Source organism: Vombatus ursinus, unplaced genomic scaffold (assembly GCF_900497805.2).
Source record: "Vombatus ursinus unplaced genomic scaffold, bare-nosed wombat genome assembly UNPS02014831.1, whole genome shotgun sequence".
NCBI classification, from domain to species: Eukaryota; Metazoa; Chordata; class Mammalia; order Diprotodontia; family Vombatidae; genus Vombatus; species Vombatus ursinus.
The window spans coordinates 1542252-1560797 of NW_020954609.1; the positions used below are offsets into that span (position 1 = coordinate 1542252).

Consider the following 18546-nt stretch of genomic DNA (forward strand, 5'->3'; position numbering starts at 1 on the left):
AGGTTTTTTTCAACTCAAGTTTCTATGAACTCATCTGCCAGTTAGGGACTGCTTGTCTATACTACAATCAAAATTCAGAGAAAGAAAAGGCTAGAACCATGGGAACTATTAGTTGGGGAATGGAGGAAGTGAGACTTGAAGTGGATTTTGAAGATATCACACACACACACACTCTCTCTCTCTCTCTCTCTCCCCCCCCCCCCCCCCCCCCCCCCCCCAGCTGTAGGTTTTTTGTTTTTTGTTTTTTTGGCTAGGCAATGAGGTTAAATGACTTGCCCAGGGTCACACAGCTATTAAGTGTTATGTGTGTGAGATGAGATTTGAACTCAGGTCCTCCTGAATCCAGAGTCAGTGCACAATCCACTGCACCACCTAGCTGCCCCAAAATTTTAGAGCTGTAGTTTTTTTTAATCCCCCCCACAAACACACACACTCACACAACAGAACAGTTTCCTTGTTGTACTGTGAAAATGTACAGAGTTCAAGCATGGGGAGAGAAAGGCACAGTTTCAGGTATTTAGTTCTAAGAGGATTCTAAGAGGCCACCCTGAAGCCTTAATACCTTAAGGTATAGGGCTTGCTTGAGTTCCTGGCACATACTAGGTGCTTTGTAAATGTTTGCTGAAGTGGTTTGAGGGCTTTTCTGTAAAGCTAGACATACTATTCTTGTAAACAATTGAGACAAGAAATGTTACTCTGAAACCAATCCAAATCAGAATAAGCAACATGTTGAATACTGAGTTGCTGTTCTCTGTAGAAACATGAGAGGCAGGCCCTGTGGTTTGGTGGAAAGCCCGAAGGGCTTGGAATCAGGAAACCTGACACTCACTAACACTTTTACTTGTTACTTTGTGAGAGTCACCTTAGCTTTCTGAATAACATTGTTCCTCTATAAAATAGAGCTAGATAGTATTTTGTACCAACTGCCTCACTGTGTTTGTTCTTGGAGTGATAAAGACTTGTGAGTTCTCATTTGACAGAGAGAAGGCTGGGGTTTGAACAGTTAAATCTAGAATTAAGAGGTTTGGAGATAAGAGGTATTTCTGCTTCCTTATGTGATATGCTCTGCCAGTTATAAGTCCAAAAATTCCCTGTGCTTCTGAAGAGAGATAGCATATAAGTACCATGTAACCTGGGACAGTCTCAGAAGTTATTGCTTCTGCTGCAGGATTTATGGGGTTAAAGCTAGGGAGAAATTAAGTAGATTGGTCTTGGCCAAAAGTTTCTCTTTTAACCTCAAAAGCACCTCCCTTCTCCCAAGACCTCAGCTATCTTTGTCTCTTCTCTCCTGTACCTTCGACCTTCTCACCAGTATAATTTCTATACCCCCACCAACCTTTTCTTTACAATGTCTCTTCCTCCTGCCCGTTTCATTTAATTCCTAGCTCTGTGTCATTAATTCCCCAGCCTCCCTACCAGGCTCTGTCCTGGGCCTGCTTCTCTTTTCTCTCTATACTATCTTTGAAGATCTCATCCAATCTTCTGACTTTATCATCTGTACATGGGTGCCTCCCAAATCTCCTCTGAATTTAAGTTGCACATCTCCAATTCCCTAACAGATGTCTCCATCTACTTCCCCCATTTCTGTTCCCTATCTTCCCATTTAACTAGGTTCCAAATTTTGTAGTTATCTTAGATTTTTCCTGATCTCTCATACCCCCTTCCTGTCGATTTCTAATCTATGAACAAGTCCTGTCAATTCTAGCTTCCCACCATCTCTTGCATTTGTTTCCTTTGCCGCATTCACATGCCCCAAACCCTAGTCCAGGCCCTCACCTCTTCCTTGAACTACATATTGCAACAGTCTTTTAAGTGGTCTCTTCCTATTCTAATCCATCCTTCTTCATACAACTCCCTAAATAATCTTCCTAAGGCACAGAATTGGCTATATCACTCATCTTTTCAAAATCCTTCAGTGTCTTGCTGTTGCTTCTAGAACAAAATTCAAACCCCTTGGCCTGGCTAAGGTCCTCCATAATCTGGCTCCAAGCTATCTTTCTAGTCTTGTTTCACATTATTCCCATTCTAGCTCAACTGTACTCTTGGTTGTTTCCTATAAATGATGTGCCACCCCACTGACTTCATCGTTCAGGCCATAGGTATCACCTCCCCATGTCTGAACTGTGGCTTCATCTGTGGGACATCAAGGCACAGTTCAAGTGCCACCTCCTCTGTGAAGCCCAACTTAAAGTGCTCTCTCCCCCTCCAATTATTTTGTATTTAGTCATTTGTTTCCTTTTGGAATTTGGGAGAATCTAAACTCCTTGACGATAAGAAAGGTTTCATTTTTTGCCTTTATATTCCTAGCACAAGCATATAGTAGGAGCCTAAAAAAAGGCTAATGGCAACTAAATTGGGGTGAGGAGTGGGTTGGAGCTCTGATTCCATCACTCCCCCGGAGGAAACATCCCCTCCCAATGCAGATCAGCAGCATCTGTCGGGTCCGCGGGGTCCCTGACAGTGGCCAGGGAAGGGAGGGGAGGGGAGGGGAAAGGCTGTCACACGGGGCTGGTCGCCCAGCCTGGAAGTCTGGAGCCAGAGGCTGGCAGGGGACAGGGCCGGACGCCAGGCCTTCTGGATATCGGATCAGCTTACTAGGCAAGCTCATAAGAACGAGAGCCAAGCGGTGAGACCTGTCATTTTATACCTGAGGAAACTGAGGCACAGAGACGTGATGTGACTAGGCCAGGGTCACACTGGCCGACCCGGCGGGGCTTGGGGGCAGCGGTGGCGACTGCGTCAGAGCCAGAGCGAGCGCAGCCAGCTCCTAGCCGCCCATCGCTCTCCCGGGAGCGCGCCCTGTGCCCTCCGCTCTGGTGGCCAATCAGGCACGCGAGTGCTGGTCAGGGGCACCGCCTTCAGCCTTTGGTCTGCTGGCGCGGGCCCTGAAACGTCACGCGTCAGCCTGACGCTAAAGGGGGCCGGTTCTTGGCCCGCACTGCCTCACGGGACGGAAGCGGGCTGCCTTTAGTCGTTCCCCTCAGCGCCGGGCTAGAGCACGCGGGCTGGAAGCCCCTAGTTGTGGCCACCAACATGGCGGACGGCGACGGTAAGAAAGGGTCCCCGCGCCGTTTCGGGGCGGGAGGGGCCGTTGAGGCCTCCTGGACCCGGACGTCGTTGGCGTCCGTGCGGGAGCGGGTCACGTAGGGCCCGGCGCGTGGGGGGAGCTCAGGCGGAGTGCCATTGGCCGGGGCAGGGCCTGAGCTTGGCGTGCGGCCGAGTGAGGCCGCGCCGCGCGCTTGAGGAGGGCCCGGGGCCACCGCCCGGGCACTAGCAGCTCCGACGTGGTGCGATTCGGCTTGGCCCCCAGCTGTCTGGAGCCGCTCGCTCGTCCTAGGCCTCACGAACCTTGGATGCTGACGGACGGCGCCTGAAGCGCAGCGCTTGGCAGCCCGACTCGGCTCGAGCCATAGGGAGGCGGCTGCGGCTGCCTGGCTTACATATTGTTACTTAGACTCTCTTTGATAGAGAGGAGGCGGCGGCTGGCGCGTTCGGGCCCCGGGGCAGGGGAGGCAGGCGGGCCTGGGCTCCAGAGGGGCAGGCAGGCCGACCGCAGGGGCCCGGCGGAGCTGGCCGATCGGGGCGGGAGGTGGGGGGGGGGGGGGGAGGCCCGGGGGGGGCGGGCGGGGGGGGGGGGGGGGGGGGGGGGGGGGGGAGAAGGCCCGGTGGGGCAGGCTGTGAGCTCAGGGGACGGACAGGATGGCCTGGGCACCCCTGGAAGCTGCCCTTTAGCAGCGGGTCGCCCCGTGTGCCCCAGTAGGGCTGCTGGTGGTGCGGCTGCAGCCCGTGCTACTGCTCGGGCTTCCCTGTCAGAGCGCTATGGTACCGGGCGACTGCAGCCACGTGGTGGCCCCGAGGGGAAGGCACCATGTGCGGGCAGGCCAAACCCCAGTGAGTACTTTAACGGGCGTTCTTGGGAAGAAGCCCGATCTCTCGGCTTAGAAGAGCCCAACGTCTCGCTGCATGGGCCTGTGCCCTCTCAATGCCTCAAGTTCACTGTCGTTTTTTTTCCTTTTTCTTTTAAAGTTGTCATTGTGTCAAAGAAGCACAAGAAAAAAAAGGAGCGCAAAGTATTAGGAGAAGATGATGTAGCTGTAAGTAGAAAATGCTTTTTCCTTGCCAGTAATTGTAATTTGCCATTTATTCTTGTTAACTTTAGAATTTTGCCGTGTTTAGAAAATAAATAACAGGATGGTGTGCTCCTTGAACTAGTAGCACCAGATTTGGATTCTAGTAGTCATTCCTCAGGCCCACTCTCAAGACAGCATTCACAAAATACTGTTTTGCAAACCCAATGGCCCTCCTCAGAGTCACTCGGCAATCCTTTCCCTCTTTTCTCTGGAGTACTGGTACACACCTGGCCAGCACTTTTCATTTTTTTCTTTTTGTTCGGGCTTGGTTCTATGTACCATTTTTTTTTGGGAGCCACAGCCATCAAAAGAGTTTTAGGACCAGTTGTTAGGCTTAGTATTTTCTGTCCCATCTGCATGTAGACGAAATTTATGTAATCATAAAAGTGAAATAGGGGTAATTATTGGTCTTTTCTATCCCACTTTAGGATCTACAACATGAAGGGGAATTCTTTATCAAACCTGAATCTAAAGTAATTCAATTGGACACATCTCAGTGGCCCTTACTGCTAAAGGTAAGGAATGTAAATGTTATACATCAAATGATTGACTTGTGATTTTATATTGGTTGTGTTTTAACTTATCGAATCAGTCTTGTGCACAGTCTAAACTTCAGTTAATTTTGTAAACTGGGTTCCTTTTGTATACCTGTAAATTCTAGTGTAAGACAAATGTGGTTTATGCATTTTATGAAAAAAGTCCTGTTTAATACTAGATACTTTTTATGTCTGTTGCCACTTTTTCATATCTTCTATAAAACTAGACTGGCTTTGTTTTGGGGTTTTTTTTTTGTTTTGTTTTTTTAAACAAAAACTCGAGAAGGCACTTTGTATTGTCTAAAGGGGAATTGAATTTTTCTTTGTACTATAAAACTTCTCATCTATTAGCTAAAGAAAGATATGTTCCTTGTGCTGATTTGTTCATAAAGCCTGCCCAAAGAGGCAATACCCATATCTGCATTCTCTGTGGAGGGCAGCATAATTTTGACAATGTACAGTCACCCTTCCTTCTCTCTTCTCCCCCTCCTCCCCCCATCAGAATCAAATAGCACAAGTTGTATCAGTTATTTAAAGCATTTCATTTAAATTCTCTGGTACATTATTTTAAATTTCAAAACGATGCCAACTAAGGTTGGAAATCAATACTGTAGGTAAGAATGTTAGAATTTTGAAACCTGAATATTTGATAGCTACCACAGTGCACAAGCAGAAATATAAAGTTCTCAAACCAAATCAAGTCCATTCGAGAAGTCCGCAGCAGCTGATATCTGCAATGTGATAGCTCAGAAAAATGATTTTGGTTGTCACTTCCTGGTTTAGACTTTGGTGGCTTTGTTTATTCATTGGATTTTCATGTGTGGAACCATTTGGTCTTATTGGGTCTAGAAAAGGGTCAATCAAAAAATTGAGAATTTACTTCTTAATTGAGTTTGATTTGTATCCTGTCATCGCTTTTTAGAACTTTGATAAACTAAATGTAAGGACAACCCACTATACTCCCCTCCCTTCTGGATCTAACCCTCTCAAGAGAGAAATTACAGACTATATCAGGTAAGCCATTTTGTCAATAGTGACTTTTCATTACCCTTCAGTTCAAACCTTCAACACACTATCCTTGATCTTCTATTAAAACCGTTAAAATAAGTAACATATTTGAAGCAATATCATCCTTCCTGTTTGGGGGGGATGGTTTTGTGACAAGATTCTGTATAACAGAAGTATGTCCATGCAGACTGCCTGTGGCATGACACCTGAATTAATATGGTGGCAGGTAATTCTGCTTAAACAGCAGGTACGACATTGTTTCTCCAGTCCCTGATTGGGGATCAGTTGCTCAGTAAATGTACCTGTTTATATGCTGTTATTACTTCAGGAAGAGAGGGAGAGAGGGGAGCTGTGTGCAGTGAGCTTCACAACTCTTGTGCTTCCCACTGAGCAGCAATTACCCTGTGGTGATTCTCATCTCTGTGCACCTGAAACATTGCCAAACACACCTGTTCACCAGTATACAACACCCTAACACAACAAGGCCAGGGAGGGGGAGGGGCAGGGGGAGGATGCACACTTCTCTGATGTTAGGGTTCGTAGCCCTTTGCACTCGTGGTAGGAGTCAACCGCATAGCACCTAGGAAAGTGCTCTCCAAATGACAAAACAAGTTTCCTTACGAGTAATTTGGTCAAGTGGAGTTTGTTATACTGAGATTTTCCTTGTAGCGCCAAAGCAATGGCAGACAAGCACCCACAGCAAGCCAATCGACAATGTGTGCATTCTGCGCTGGTCATGCACAATGTGTGCATTCTACCAATGCAGAGATTGGTCAGAAATCGATCGGGCGACCGAAAATGTAGCTTGTTGCTTGGTCTAGAATCAATCGTTGAATGCATCTCCTTGATTGTCGTCTGTTCTTGGCACTGTGTGTAAAATAATCTGTCCATCTCTATTCTTTTTTTTTATTATAAATACATTTTTTGTACCATTAAGGATAATTGGGTAAAATCGGGAAGTTTGAAGAGACAAGAAAGCAAAAAGTGTTAATAACCGACTGACGATGAAACAAACCTCCACGAACCTAGTCCAAGTACCAAAACAGAAGAAACGAAAATATGACGATAGCTAGTCATCCTGTTGTGCTGTTATGGTACCAAAATTTTTAAAAATAGTTCCATGATTTTTTTGGGCAAATTACAAAGGCATTTTCAAACAATGCAGCGAATTTAGAAACAAAACTCCAATTTTTTAAAGCGAAAATTCGATGAGCTGAAAGCCCCCCAAATACTGGCTTATGTAAGTAAAGGGGAATTATGAGAATTGATGTGAATCAGCCTACAAGGTGAGCTATCCCATCCATTGTTCCCAGTTATCAAAGAATTACTGATGGTAAACAAATCACTTTCTTGTTAAGTTTTCATTACATTTTAGACCAATTTTATTCTTAGTTTGTATTTATTTTAAAATCAATGTTCTCTTTGGTGCCATTTAATCATAGGCATTTAAAATCATTTAAAGATGTTTTGTGAACTACTGGGGTGGGTAGAATTAAATTTGGTAAGATGACCTTTTGGGTGGTAATCTTGGGGGCTTTGTGCCATACTAGGAAAAGGGGAAAGAAGTGGTATACTAATATCTTAATTATAAAAAAATTTTCATTCTAGGACAGGTTTCATTAACCTTGACAAACCCTCCAATCCCTCTTCCCATGAGGTAGTTGCATGGATCCGGCGAATACTCCGGGTTGAGAAGACGGGCCACAGTGGTACTTTGGATCCGAAGGTGACTGGCTGTTTAATTGTGTGCATAGAACGAGCTACCCGATTGGTCAAATCTCAGCAGAGTGCAGGTATGTTTTGAGGCTTTCTAATCAATGCAATAAGGTCAGGGTTGTTCTAACCTTGTAGGCTTGGTGCACAGCTTACAGAACTACCACTTGAGTTGTGTTTCCTTAAACACCGAGGTCCCTTGCAAAAGTGGGAGAGGAGGTGCTCAGGTGTTTGGCACATCAGGCAGGCCCAGCCCAAAGGAGTTATCTACCCCCACATCTCCTCACCTCATTGTCCTTCTCTTTTCAGGCAAAGAGTATGTGGGAGTTATCCGACTGCACAATGCTATTGAAAGTGAGGTTCAGCTTTCCCGGGTAAGGCTTCATGGGTATTAACTGCTGTCACTGGAAAATATTGAGGGCAAGTCCCTTTTATTGATCGTAAGAATTGAACTGCATTCAGCTCCTCTGAGGTTGTTGGCAACTCTCCTGAGCTCTGCGTTACTTTGTATTCTTTTTCCTTCAGTAAAGTGCAGGTTCCTCAAAGGCAAGTGTATCCATTTGGCCCAGTGCCTAATCAGTTATTGGTGCTTTATTTCTGCAACGACGTCAATAAAATTTAGACTTTGTTTCATTTCTCCATCTCTCCACTGTTACTTGGGAATAATTTGTATATGTTGCAGCTGGGTCTCTAACTTTCACCAGACAGGGCACGTGGCTACATTGTCTCTCTCAGTGCACAGCTTTTCTAATTGGCCTTCTTTGGCCTCCTTAAGCTCTTCTAAAGGCTACTGGGGATTGCTTTAAACTTATCTTGGAGATGTAGAGCCAGTAGGGCTCTTCTCAGGACGTGGCTGTATTGTAGTATCAAAGATTGATTGGACATTTGATTACTATTGTAAGGCTGTCAGTTTTTGACTTTGTTTTTCTTAATGACATATAGGTAAACAGTGTTTAAAAAAAAAACCTTTAAGATATTTATATGAATAAACATTTGAACTCATACAGCCTTGAATGTGTAGTGTAGGTGAGGTAGAACTCTTTCAAGGGAAAGTATGGTGCTTTTAACTTGCTATGCAAGTGACTTGGTATTTCTTTGCCCCCATACTCCCCCCGCATCTGTAATAAGTAGGAATTATTCCTCTCCCAATATAATAGATGTACAAAGCTTGTCATTAAATTCCTAGTCTAAAATTGAGTCTTTGAAATGTGCTTAAAGAGCATATCTTGGCTTGAGAAGGGAGGGGAAAAAATACTCCAGGTGGGTGATTTTTAATAATGGCTGTGTGAGATCATTGATCCCTGTGTGAAGTATGGTTCTTGTGGGACTGTCCCAAGTTTAGAAAGGAACTTAACCTTTTTCAAGGATGCTGCAAATTGTAATCAGCCTTTTGGATTCAGGGATTTAACACTTGGGTCCTGCCCCTTAAATATAAAGGAATTTTCTGTATTGTCTTAGTGGTGTGTATTATGCTTAAAATGTGTTTTCTTTTAAGGCATTGGAAACTTTGACAGGCGCTCTATTCCAGCGACCACCTCTCATTGCTGCTGTCAAGCGACAACTCCGAGTCAGAACTATCTATGAGAGCAAGATGTTAGAATATGACCCTGAAAAAAGACTAGGTAAATCAGATATCACCGTGGTTTTGTTTTTTTTTTTTTTTTTTTAATTATTAGCAGCATTAGAGGGGCCATATCCTTCCTTCGAATCTATTACCTGAAATTCTCTTGCTTGGTCATTTGCAATTGGAAATAATGGGAAAAGCACAGGTGTTAGCATATGATGCAAAGATGACCTAAGAAGGATAAGGAAGCCAAACACATTGGGTTATGGACTTTTAAAACTGTGTTTTCCTCATCTGTATGGATTAGGTATTTTCTGGGTAAGCTGTGAGGCTGGAACATACATTCGAACATTATGTGTCCATGTTGGTTTGTTACTTGGAGTTGGAGGCCAGATGCAAGAGCTTCGCCGGATCCGTTCTGGTGTTATGGGGGAGAAGGTATGATTTGAGATGTTCTAGAGAAATCTTATTTCTCCCAGATTTTAGACAGGACTGTTCGATGTACACCCATCCCCCCCAAGACACTTAAAACACGCATAGGTTTTTAATATCCAAAGTGTTGAGTTCAGCACAGGGAAGCTCCCCTGTTCTGTTAATTAACTTTGGAACATTAAGAACGGCAGGGGGAAAGGAGGATGGAAAAGAACTTCTGTCCTTTTTGTTACCCAGCCTACAATGCTCTCCTGTACCCTGGCATTCTCCCTGGTGTAGTTGTATGGTGATAGTCCAGGGGCAGGGTCCAGCTGGGACTTTTGTTTCAGTGAATATCCTAGAATACTTTGCTACTTGGGCTGAGGATTTTGTGCTGTTTTGCAATGTGTATAGGTAAGTATTTTTTTTTAAGTTCTCAAGAATGGAAGAAATGTCTTTGAAATATTACTCAAAGAATTTAGTGGGTGTGTGAGAGATGACAACACTTAGTTGTCATTTGTGAAGGTTATTTTACATTTGGTGAATGAAATACTTATGGTACAAGTGGGCAAGCTAGAATTTCTGGATTCAGTTCAGAACCAGGGGGTGAGGCACAGCTCCTATTGATCATCACCTTATTCCTTGCAGGATCACATGGTGACCATGCATGATGTGTTGGATGCTCAGTGGCAGTATGACAATTACAAAGATGAGGGTTACCTTCGTCGGGTTATTTATCCTCTGGAGAAGCTGTTGACATCCCACAAACGGCTGGTCATGAAGGACAGTGCGGTATGTTCTGCTTCTTCCCCAGCAGGCTGTTTATAAAAAGTGTTACTTGTCTATGGTTAGAGCTGCTGGGTACTGGGCCTCCATAGAGGTGTGAGACAAACCACCCACAGTGGAGCAGGGGAAAAACAAAACAGAACAATAGCTAGTTAAGGAGAAAGGCATGGAAACTAATTTAAAAAGAGAAGGACAGAAAGCTATTACCCTGACCAAGCCTCTCCATCTCCCTAACCTTCTTTTAGTAGAGGCTGATTAAGCTTCTATGCTTGTCAGAACTTTGGGAATGTTCCATTTCAGAGGTTGTCTTGTCATCTGACCCCTATCTGACAAGTGGCTGATCTTATGGTAGCTGAATCTGCCCTTTGAACTGTTGTGGTTCCCCACCCCCAGCCAGAATCTGCTTCAGTTCATATCATAATTGAAGCAGCAGGACCTGGACCTGTGATTTCACTGGGTGATGAAACTCTTTACCATCCAGCAGCATCCAACTTTGATTTGAGAAAGTTGCCTAGAGCACTGAACTTAGTGAGGATCACCTAGCTGAGGTAGGCTTTAAACTCAGCTCTTCTGGAGTTTGAGGGCAGCTTCTCTATCCACTGTACCACACTGCCTCTTGTGGAAAAAACCTTCTATGACATCACTGCTGAGTGGCCACCTAGTCTCCATTTGGAACCTTCCAGTGTTGGGGGAGAGGGAAGTGTTGCTGTACACTTTAGGGGCTTATTCATTTATCCTTATATGGTGCCATGCTTGGCTGCTTCACCTACCTTGGTCACAACTTCTCAATTAGAAGGCCCTGGAAGCAGAGAAGCTTAAAACTTAGCATGATCAAAGTAGTTGTGTTGGAAGAGAGCTTGGAAGACGAGTCTGAACTAGAGATTTTATAGTCTCAAGGTCATGTGGCTGCTTTTAAAGCAAGTCTAGGAGACCAGTTAGAAAGTTGTTGAAGTTATAGAAGCAATGGGGCCACAAGGTAGAGGGCTAGAGAGAAATTGTGTGTGTTTGGGGGGGATGGGTGATGGGGGGCACAGAAAACTGATTCAGACTTTGGAGGAAAGCTGTGTGGGAGGGATTGGGAGTTGGGAGTAGGAAGAAAACCAGGAAAGTCCAGGTCTAAAGATAAAAGGCCATTTAGAACCCTAGGGGCTAAGTAGGCTAGACATCTTCAGGCCATAGAGAGTTGGGAGGCATCTGGTCTAACCTGATCTTTGAGGAAGTTACTGCTACCCTTCAACTCCAACCCTAATCCTGACTCCAAAAGGAGGCAGCCATGGCACAGTTGAAGATTGGATCTTCAGGTGGCCAACCCAGGGCTCTTTACATATGACACAACTTGATTGGCTGCATAGATGTAGTTTTAGTGCAAAAGCAAATGATCATAAATTACTATAGATGCTGCATAGTTCTCCAACTCCAACAGAGAGAGAGATTTTCACTGTCCACTCAAGAAAGAAGGTGAGCTGGCCTTGGAGCCAAGAAAACTTGAATTTGAGTCCATCTTTTGACACATACTGACTGGCTGATCATGCCTTGGGAAATTCATAAGACTAGAAGTTGCAGAACATTTGTTGATATGCATTGGTATGGAGAGTTGCCTCTGGGAAATCTGATCAAGAAGGGGGAAAAAAACCCACTAAGGAAACAATTAACATTTTATCCTGATTCCTTTCTACAGGTTAATGCCATCTGTTATGGAGCAAAGATCATGCTTCCTGGGGTTCTTCGGTATGAGGATGGCATTGAAGTCAATCAGGAGGTTGTAGTCATCACTACCAAAGGGGAAGCCATTTGTGTGGGTAAGAGATGGAGGAACTTTGGCACTAAGTTCAGCAGTCCCAAGGAAACTGGGCAAAAGCTAGCTAAAAACCATTTCCGACTCGACTCAACCGGATTTCAGTTAACAGTGAACATTCCCTTTATGTTGGTGGAGTCTAGTAGAAGGGAAGAAAAGATTGGAAGCTTGTAGCACTTTCAGTGAGTTATTTTGCCTTCCTTCCTACTTATTCTTCTGGTGAGGCTCCCTTTACCCACTGAAGAGCAGAGCACCTGGCAACTTCCTCTTTCCAACTCTTAGCACTGTTTTCAGTAACAGTGATTTGGGGAAAGTTGAAGGATAAGAAATAAATCTTTGTCAAAACACTAGACCAGTGAAGTCTCTGCAGTCTTAACTCCTTTGCTAAGACTGGTGCAAGAAAAAGTATCTGTCCAACATGACAGGTTATTGAATGGTTAATAGAGTGGTTTTTGTAGAGATTTCTTTGTAGCCAGAGATAACAATTCAGTGGGTATTGTCATCCTTACTGCTCTTGGAAAAAATGGGTTTGCCCTGTATGTGAAATATGATTACATTTACTCATTCCCTGAGTGTTGCACTGGCATTCCTATACCTCATGAGTTCTGTTGTGGTTTCTATTCTGTGCTGTGTAGCCACCGTGCTCCTCCTCATCTTACTATGTTGTACTGTGTGTGTGTATGTGTGTGTATGTAGGTAGGTAGGTAGGTTTCAACTACAGATGAAAGATGGAAATCTGATCACATACTACCATCTTCAAGCTAGTTTTCATAGTGAACATCAAATGTAGTGATGGACTTTGGCAGAGCTTCAGGAAATGCTTTCTGTCAAACCCGTTACAATTGAGGTGCTGGTGATGTTGGGCTTACTTGACAGTGTCCACATTTGTGATCATTTGAATATAAACTGAGTGCCATCAACAGGGGGTTTGCCTCTGAGTGTGTCCCCTGCAGGGCTATCTAACCTCAGAAATAGGCAAACTGCAGATATGGCTTGATTTATCATTTTGATTGTCCAGGCCTAAGAAAGTGATGAAGGAAATGATAAGGAAGTTTTATTTTTCTGTGTTGACCTTTGGAGTGAATAGATCTAGTGGGTGTTCCCATTTCCTTCTCATTCTCTTATTTATTTCCACTTTGTGCAGCTATTGCCTTGATGACTACAGCAGTGATTTCTACCTGTGACCATGGTATAGTAGCCAAGATTAAGAGAGTGATCATGGAGAGAGACACTTACCCTCGGAAATGGGGTTTGGGCCCAAAGGTGAGTTGAATCTGACAGTGGCTTAAGTGTCATTCTTTTCTGTCCTTCATTATTATGGGAGACTGACAGCTATATTACTCCTTTGATGGCAAGATTTGAAAAGAATATTATTTCTTTGGGAAAGCATTACAGGGATAAGTTCTGACCATTGTAATGAACATGCAGTGGTGCAGACTCCCTGAAAGCTCTGCCTAATGACCACGACTTTTGTAGACTTTATCTTGGGCTTCTCTTGGCTCTTTTTTTTTTTTATGGGATCTGTTGCTTTGAGGCGGGGGTTAGGACTGGATGAAGGACAGTTGCTGTTTGATATCTGCTGAGCCAATTGAAGGAGCTGTAAGGAACTTGGCTGGGTCCACAGTTGTTCCCTTATTGAAGGGAAAGAGTGACAGCGTTGGCTACATTGGTTACTGTGTTGCCAGAATCTGACAGCACGAGGGCGAGAATCCTTTGTTACATTAGCTTTATGTGTATGTAAATGCAACATTGTGCCAATTTAACTTTGGCAACTTGTGGTTTTCATTTGTATTTGCTTTGAGGTGTTTCTTTTTTCTTGGCAGTGACTACTTACTAATGGCTCAGAATGAATTTGACATTGGCTTAATGTATTTTCAGATTCTGATTGTGTTTAGCCAGGTCTGCTGGCAATTGCCTAAATACTGGAGAAAAGTTACTGCTGCCATTCAGAATCACACATCTTCAGTCTCTCCCTGGCTCCTTCTGTACTGCCTACAAACAGGCTCACATCTTACCCCATCTCTACAAAACCTACACTTTCCATCTTGCTAACTATCTGCCTGTAACTCCTTGAAAAAGGTGGTCTACAACAGGTGCCTCCACTTCCTCTCATCTGTCTTCTTAACCCCTTACTATCCAGCTTCCAACCATGTCGTCATTCTACCCAAACCCACTTTCTCCAAAGTTACCAATGATCTCTTAATTGCTAGATTCAATCCATCTTTTTCTCAATCCTCATCCTTCTGAACCTGGTGCAGGCCTCATTTCCTCATTCCTGGACCACTGCAATAGCTTGGGGGGAGGGGAGGGGTAATCTGCCTGACTTAAGTTGCTCCCCACTCCATTCAATTACTTAAGTGATTTTCCTAAAGTGCAGGTCTGATCTTGTCACTCCACCACTCAATAAACTCCGATGGCTCCTTTTTGCCTCCAGGATCAAATACAAAAAGCTCTGCTTGCCATTCAAAGCCCTTCATAACCTAGCCCCCTCCTACCTGTCCAGTCTTTTTACACCTTGATCCACTGACACTGGCATCCTGACTGTTTCACAAACTAGACCCTCGTCTCTTGACTTTGAGCATTCTCTCTGGCTGTCCCACTTTTCTTTCAAGAGACAGGAGGGTGTAGAAGAAAGTGCTTTGTACCAGGAGGTCTGTCATTAGCTTTGACTTTGGACAGGTTACAACCTCTCAGCCTATTTTCTAGCTATCGCCTACCCTGCTTACTATTGCTCTGAGACTCAAAGAAGATGGCCTCTGTTAGTTCTGATTTTTAAAATTCACTTAACATTGGCTACATTAAAGCAGTCCAGAATCACTTGTAACTGTTAGGCTTGTTTCCTCCTTTAATAAAATAATTGTGAAAATTAACTTTCTGTTTCTTCATGAGGCAAGTCAAAAGAAGATGATGATCAAGCAAGGTCTTCTGGATAAGCACGGAAAGCCCAATGACAGCACGCCTACAGCTTGGAAGGATGACTATGTTGACTATAGGTGATTAGCAGCCTTTGGCTAATATGGGTGGCAGTATGTACCAACTTAGTCTCAGGCATTATCTCCACTGGTTGAGGGAACTTTGATGACTAGTAGGCTAAATCATAAATTGGGGGCTGCAAATAGAAATGGGCCAATGAAGCTGCCTAACTTGGGTAAAGTTGCCTTTGACTCGGCTCAGAGACACTACCTGGTACTGTGGGTTCTCTTACTTGGCACGTTGATTGAGGGACAATGTGGGGAAACAGCCATTTAGTGTTTGTTTTGAGTTACCCATAAAGCAGACAGTTATCCCTTTCTAGTCTCCCTCTTGTGACTTTAGAGGGAGTCAGTCTGCAAAATTAAATGGTGAGCTGTTTCTGTCCAGCATCACAGTGTGTTGATGGTGGTTTCAGTCTTACCAAACATCACTAGGTACTCAAGGACTTCAGGTACTACCGAAGGGGGGAAAGGACAAGTACCAGGGAATTTGGCTTCAAAGACACTACCTCCTTTCTTTCAGTGCATCTGTGAAGAAAGAACCAGTTGCAGTCCCAGTTGAACCCATGAAGACAGTAAAGACAAGGAAGGTGACTGAACTGTTCTTAGCTGTTCATTTAAACCTCTTGTGGGCACACTTGGGAAGCACCAGGCTGTAAGCACTAGCAATGGGGTGGGGCTTATCAGGTTAACAAGAAAGCAGGCTCAAAATACGAAAGAGTTGGATCAGCTGGTGGCGTTAATATTACGAAGGAGTCATTCACAGAGTAAAAGTCCAGTGTTAAAAGGAGCCTAAACAAGAGAGCAGCCAACCTAAGGAAGGCTTTGCATGTCTAACATATTCAGGAAAATGTCAATATGAGATAGGCAAATGGTTAGACTATTTTTAGGTTAAGTGGTATTTTTGACTTGTGTGAAAAATAGGAAATCAGGATCTCAGCATTTCAGGAAATGCTCTTGTTACCTGAATAAGGGCTATCCCTCAAATAGAGAATTGCTGAGGAATGAGAATTTGAAGGATGACTGGTAATGGGGAGGATAGAAGTTAATGGTGGACAGGCAGCCTACTGGCCGATCACCTCTGACTAGGAGTTAAGAGTCCTTGGTTCTAACCATTTAATCACTTCCCTCATAGCTTGATAAGAAGATCAAGAAAATGCCATAAGTATAAAGGACTGTACAGGTGTTTCCTAACTCCATTTATTTTTTGTTAAGGAGGATTTCTTTTGGTCCATTCTCTTCGACTTGATTGTTCTTCCTAATCCTTGTAAGGTTGAGTTTAATTTTAGATTTGCTTGCTTTTGATATAGCGGAAACGAGAGGGGGAGAGTGAAGAAGAAGACGATGATAACGCTGAGTACAGTGATTATAGTGATTATGGGGATTACAACGATGAGAATGGTGAAGAAGATGAAGAAAGTAGTGAGGAGGAAGAAGCCAGTGAGGAAGAGGCAATTGGTAAAATGGAGGAAGAGGAGGAAGCAATGGGAATAGATAGTGATAGAGAAGGTGTTGAAGAGGAAGAGGCTGTTGAGGAAGATGATGGTGATGAAGAAGGAGGTGAAGCTCCTCAACTGGAAGTCAGCAAAAAAGAGAAGAAAAAGAAAAACAAAAAAGAGAAAAAGGCTAAAGTTGTGGTAGAGAGCACAAGCAAATCAAAGGATTCGGTATGTATTCCAGATAAGTGAGGTTTATTTGGTTGTCCTTTTTAAAGGGAAATCTCATGGTTTTTGAAAGGAAATAATGTTGCATTGGGAAGACTCAAATGTGCCTGGCACTTGAGTCCAACCTGATTGCTGTTGGGAGGCTCTTTGGCCGAGTTATACACTGAAACTGTTGCTCATCACATCAGTGCTGAAGAGCACAGTGTTCCAGGGAGTAGGCATTACCTTTGAGAGTGGCAGAGTGCACATTGTGTAACCAGCTAAACTTTCTTGATCTCCCTTTAGGGCACGGAGAGCACCAAGAAGAAGAAGAAAAAGAAGAAAGCCAGACTAATGGCAGAGGATTCTGAGTAGTGAGTGTCCAGCTTGGGGGAGATGATGGAAGCCTTAACCAAGAATAAAACCAACTCTCCACAGCAGTTTGGGAAATGACAATGCACCCGAAGGAGGAGTGAGCAGTGGCATGCCATTGACCCTGCTACTGGGAATATACTGTGGGCTTCTGTGGTGTGGGAATGGGGTAATCCCATCTTGTCCTGTTTTAAGGATATTTGCAAGGGCATGGGTGAGAAATATATGCAAAACTGCCCGACAGAGTAGCAGATTCCGTACTATAGCTTACATTTAGAGCAGCGGGTGGCCATGCTACCCACATATACCACCTAGTAGCTATCTGCAGCTGTTCTTTTTAATTTGCTGGTGTTTTATCTATTTTACATCATGAAATGAGGGTGTTGAAATGGTCTTTTTTCCTTGTTTTCCTTTGTCATAAAACATTGTCATGTATGCACAGGACAGCAGCCTCCATTGCTTAGTGGGGGTTAGCTGTAGTGCAGGTTGTGGTCGTGCAAAAAACTTAATGTCTAAAGAGGCCCTAAAGCAGCTTCTTTTCCTCAGACTTCCTGAACTAAGTCACTTTTTCCTCTCTCCAAACCCACCTCCTGGCTGGAATTCACTTCTTCCCTCAATACAGTATGCAGTATATTGTACTAAGTACTCAATACAGTATATTGGTGAGCCTTCGGGGGAAAAGGGTTCTTGGAAAAGTTTGCTCCTCCTGTTCCAAATCTTCTGAGCCACCTTAGACCCCAGATGTTGGAGATGGGTATTTGCAATGGATTTGGAACCATTCTTACCATATACATATGTATATGATAAAATACACAGTGATTCTGTACCCATCTCCCTCCCTCCCCCCAACTAGTTTGGGGAGAGGGTGGGTGGCTGTCTTAGGTAGGGGAGGAGAAAAAGTTGTAATTTTTATTTACTTTTTATTAAAAATAATAAAACATAAGAAATAGTTTTTAAGGATTCTTGCCTTTTTTTTTTTTCTTAATCCCAGGCCAAGCATTAGGGAGGAAGCAGGAGACCTGGCTAAGTTCTAGCTTGACCAGGGTCTTTTGAGGAACTAGCTTCTTTGACAAAAGTTGAAGGTGTTGTGAGGTCATATATTCCTTAGGAAAGCACAATATCAATGCTGGATATTGAGGAAGAAAGATGACTCAAGATGGGCAGAATCTTGCAAAAGTAACAAAAAGAGGGCAACATAACAGGGAATGTGGGCTTCAAGCTCCCTGCTTCCTCTTTCCTCCCTTAAGGGGGGGGGTGGATTTCTAACTGAAATCCCATGAGCAGAATGGGTTGGACTAGTGAAGTTCAGGGAAGATGTGAGTATGCTGAAGAGAAGCCCCATCTGCTCCAGAGGGAGGGAATGATGCCTGCTCAGCTGAAATCTGTGATGTTAAATAGGCAGGAATTAGGTGTTTGTGTTGGGATCCAGTAGGAAATATGGTTTGTAGTCATGATTTCAAACAAGTCAACTTCTGGGCTTCAGTTTCTTCAAATATAAAGTGAGAATAAAACTTTGATCTAATGATCAAAGGTCATTACTGGCATAAACTGCTATGTTGGCACATTCTCAATCCTGTGGCACAGGCACACCCTTCTAATAGAGGAAGTGAGTCCTA

At 43.9% G+C, this 18546-nt stretch overlaps 1 protein-coding gene and 2 non-coding genes across 3 annotated transcripts; all 3 read left to right on the top strand.

Moving 5' to 3' along the window:
* Window positions 1–2940: 2940 nt before the first annotated feature.
* Window positions 2941–17887, top strand: DKC1 (dyskerin pseudouridine synthase 1). Its single transcript, XM_027838934.1, has 15 exons — window positions 2941–3049; window positions 4027–4094; window positions 4559–4645; window positions 5589–5680; window positions 7283–7467; window positions 7697–7761; window positions 8883–9009; window positions 9259–9389; window positions 10011–10154; window positions 11827–11947; window positions 13088–13206; window positions 14833–14936; window positions 15439–15505; window positions 16226–16582; window positions 16865–17887. Exons 1-15 carry the CDS (start codon window positions 3034–3036, stop codon window positions 16931–16933), a joined length of 1752 nt encoding a protein of 583 aa, XP_027694735.1. The 5' UTR covers window positions 2941–3033; the 3' UTR covers window positions 16934–17887.
* LOC114025539 lies at window positions 9501–9629 on the top strand. Its single transcript, XR_003567044.1, has one exon. It is a non-coding gene; the product is annotated as a small nucleolar RNA SNORA36 family (small nucleolar RNA).
* On the top strand, window positions 15215–15346 carry LOC114025540. Its single transcript, XR_003567045.1, has one exon. It is a non-coding gene; the product is annotated as a small nucleolar RNA SNORA56 (small nucleolar RNA).
* Window positions 17888–18546: the final 659 nt, after the last annotated feature.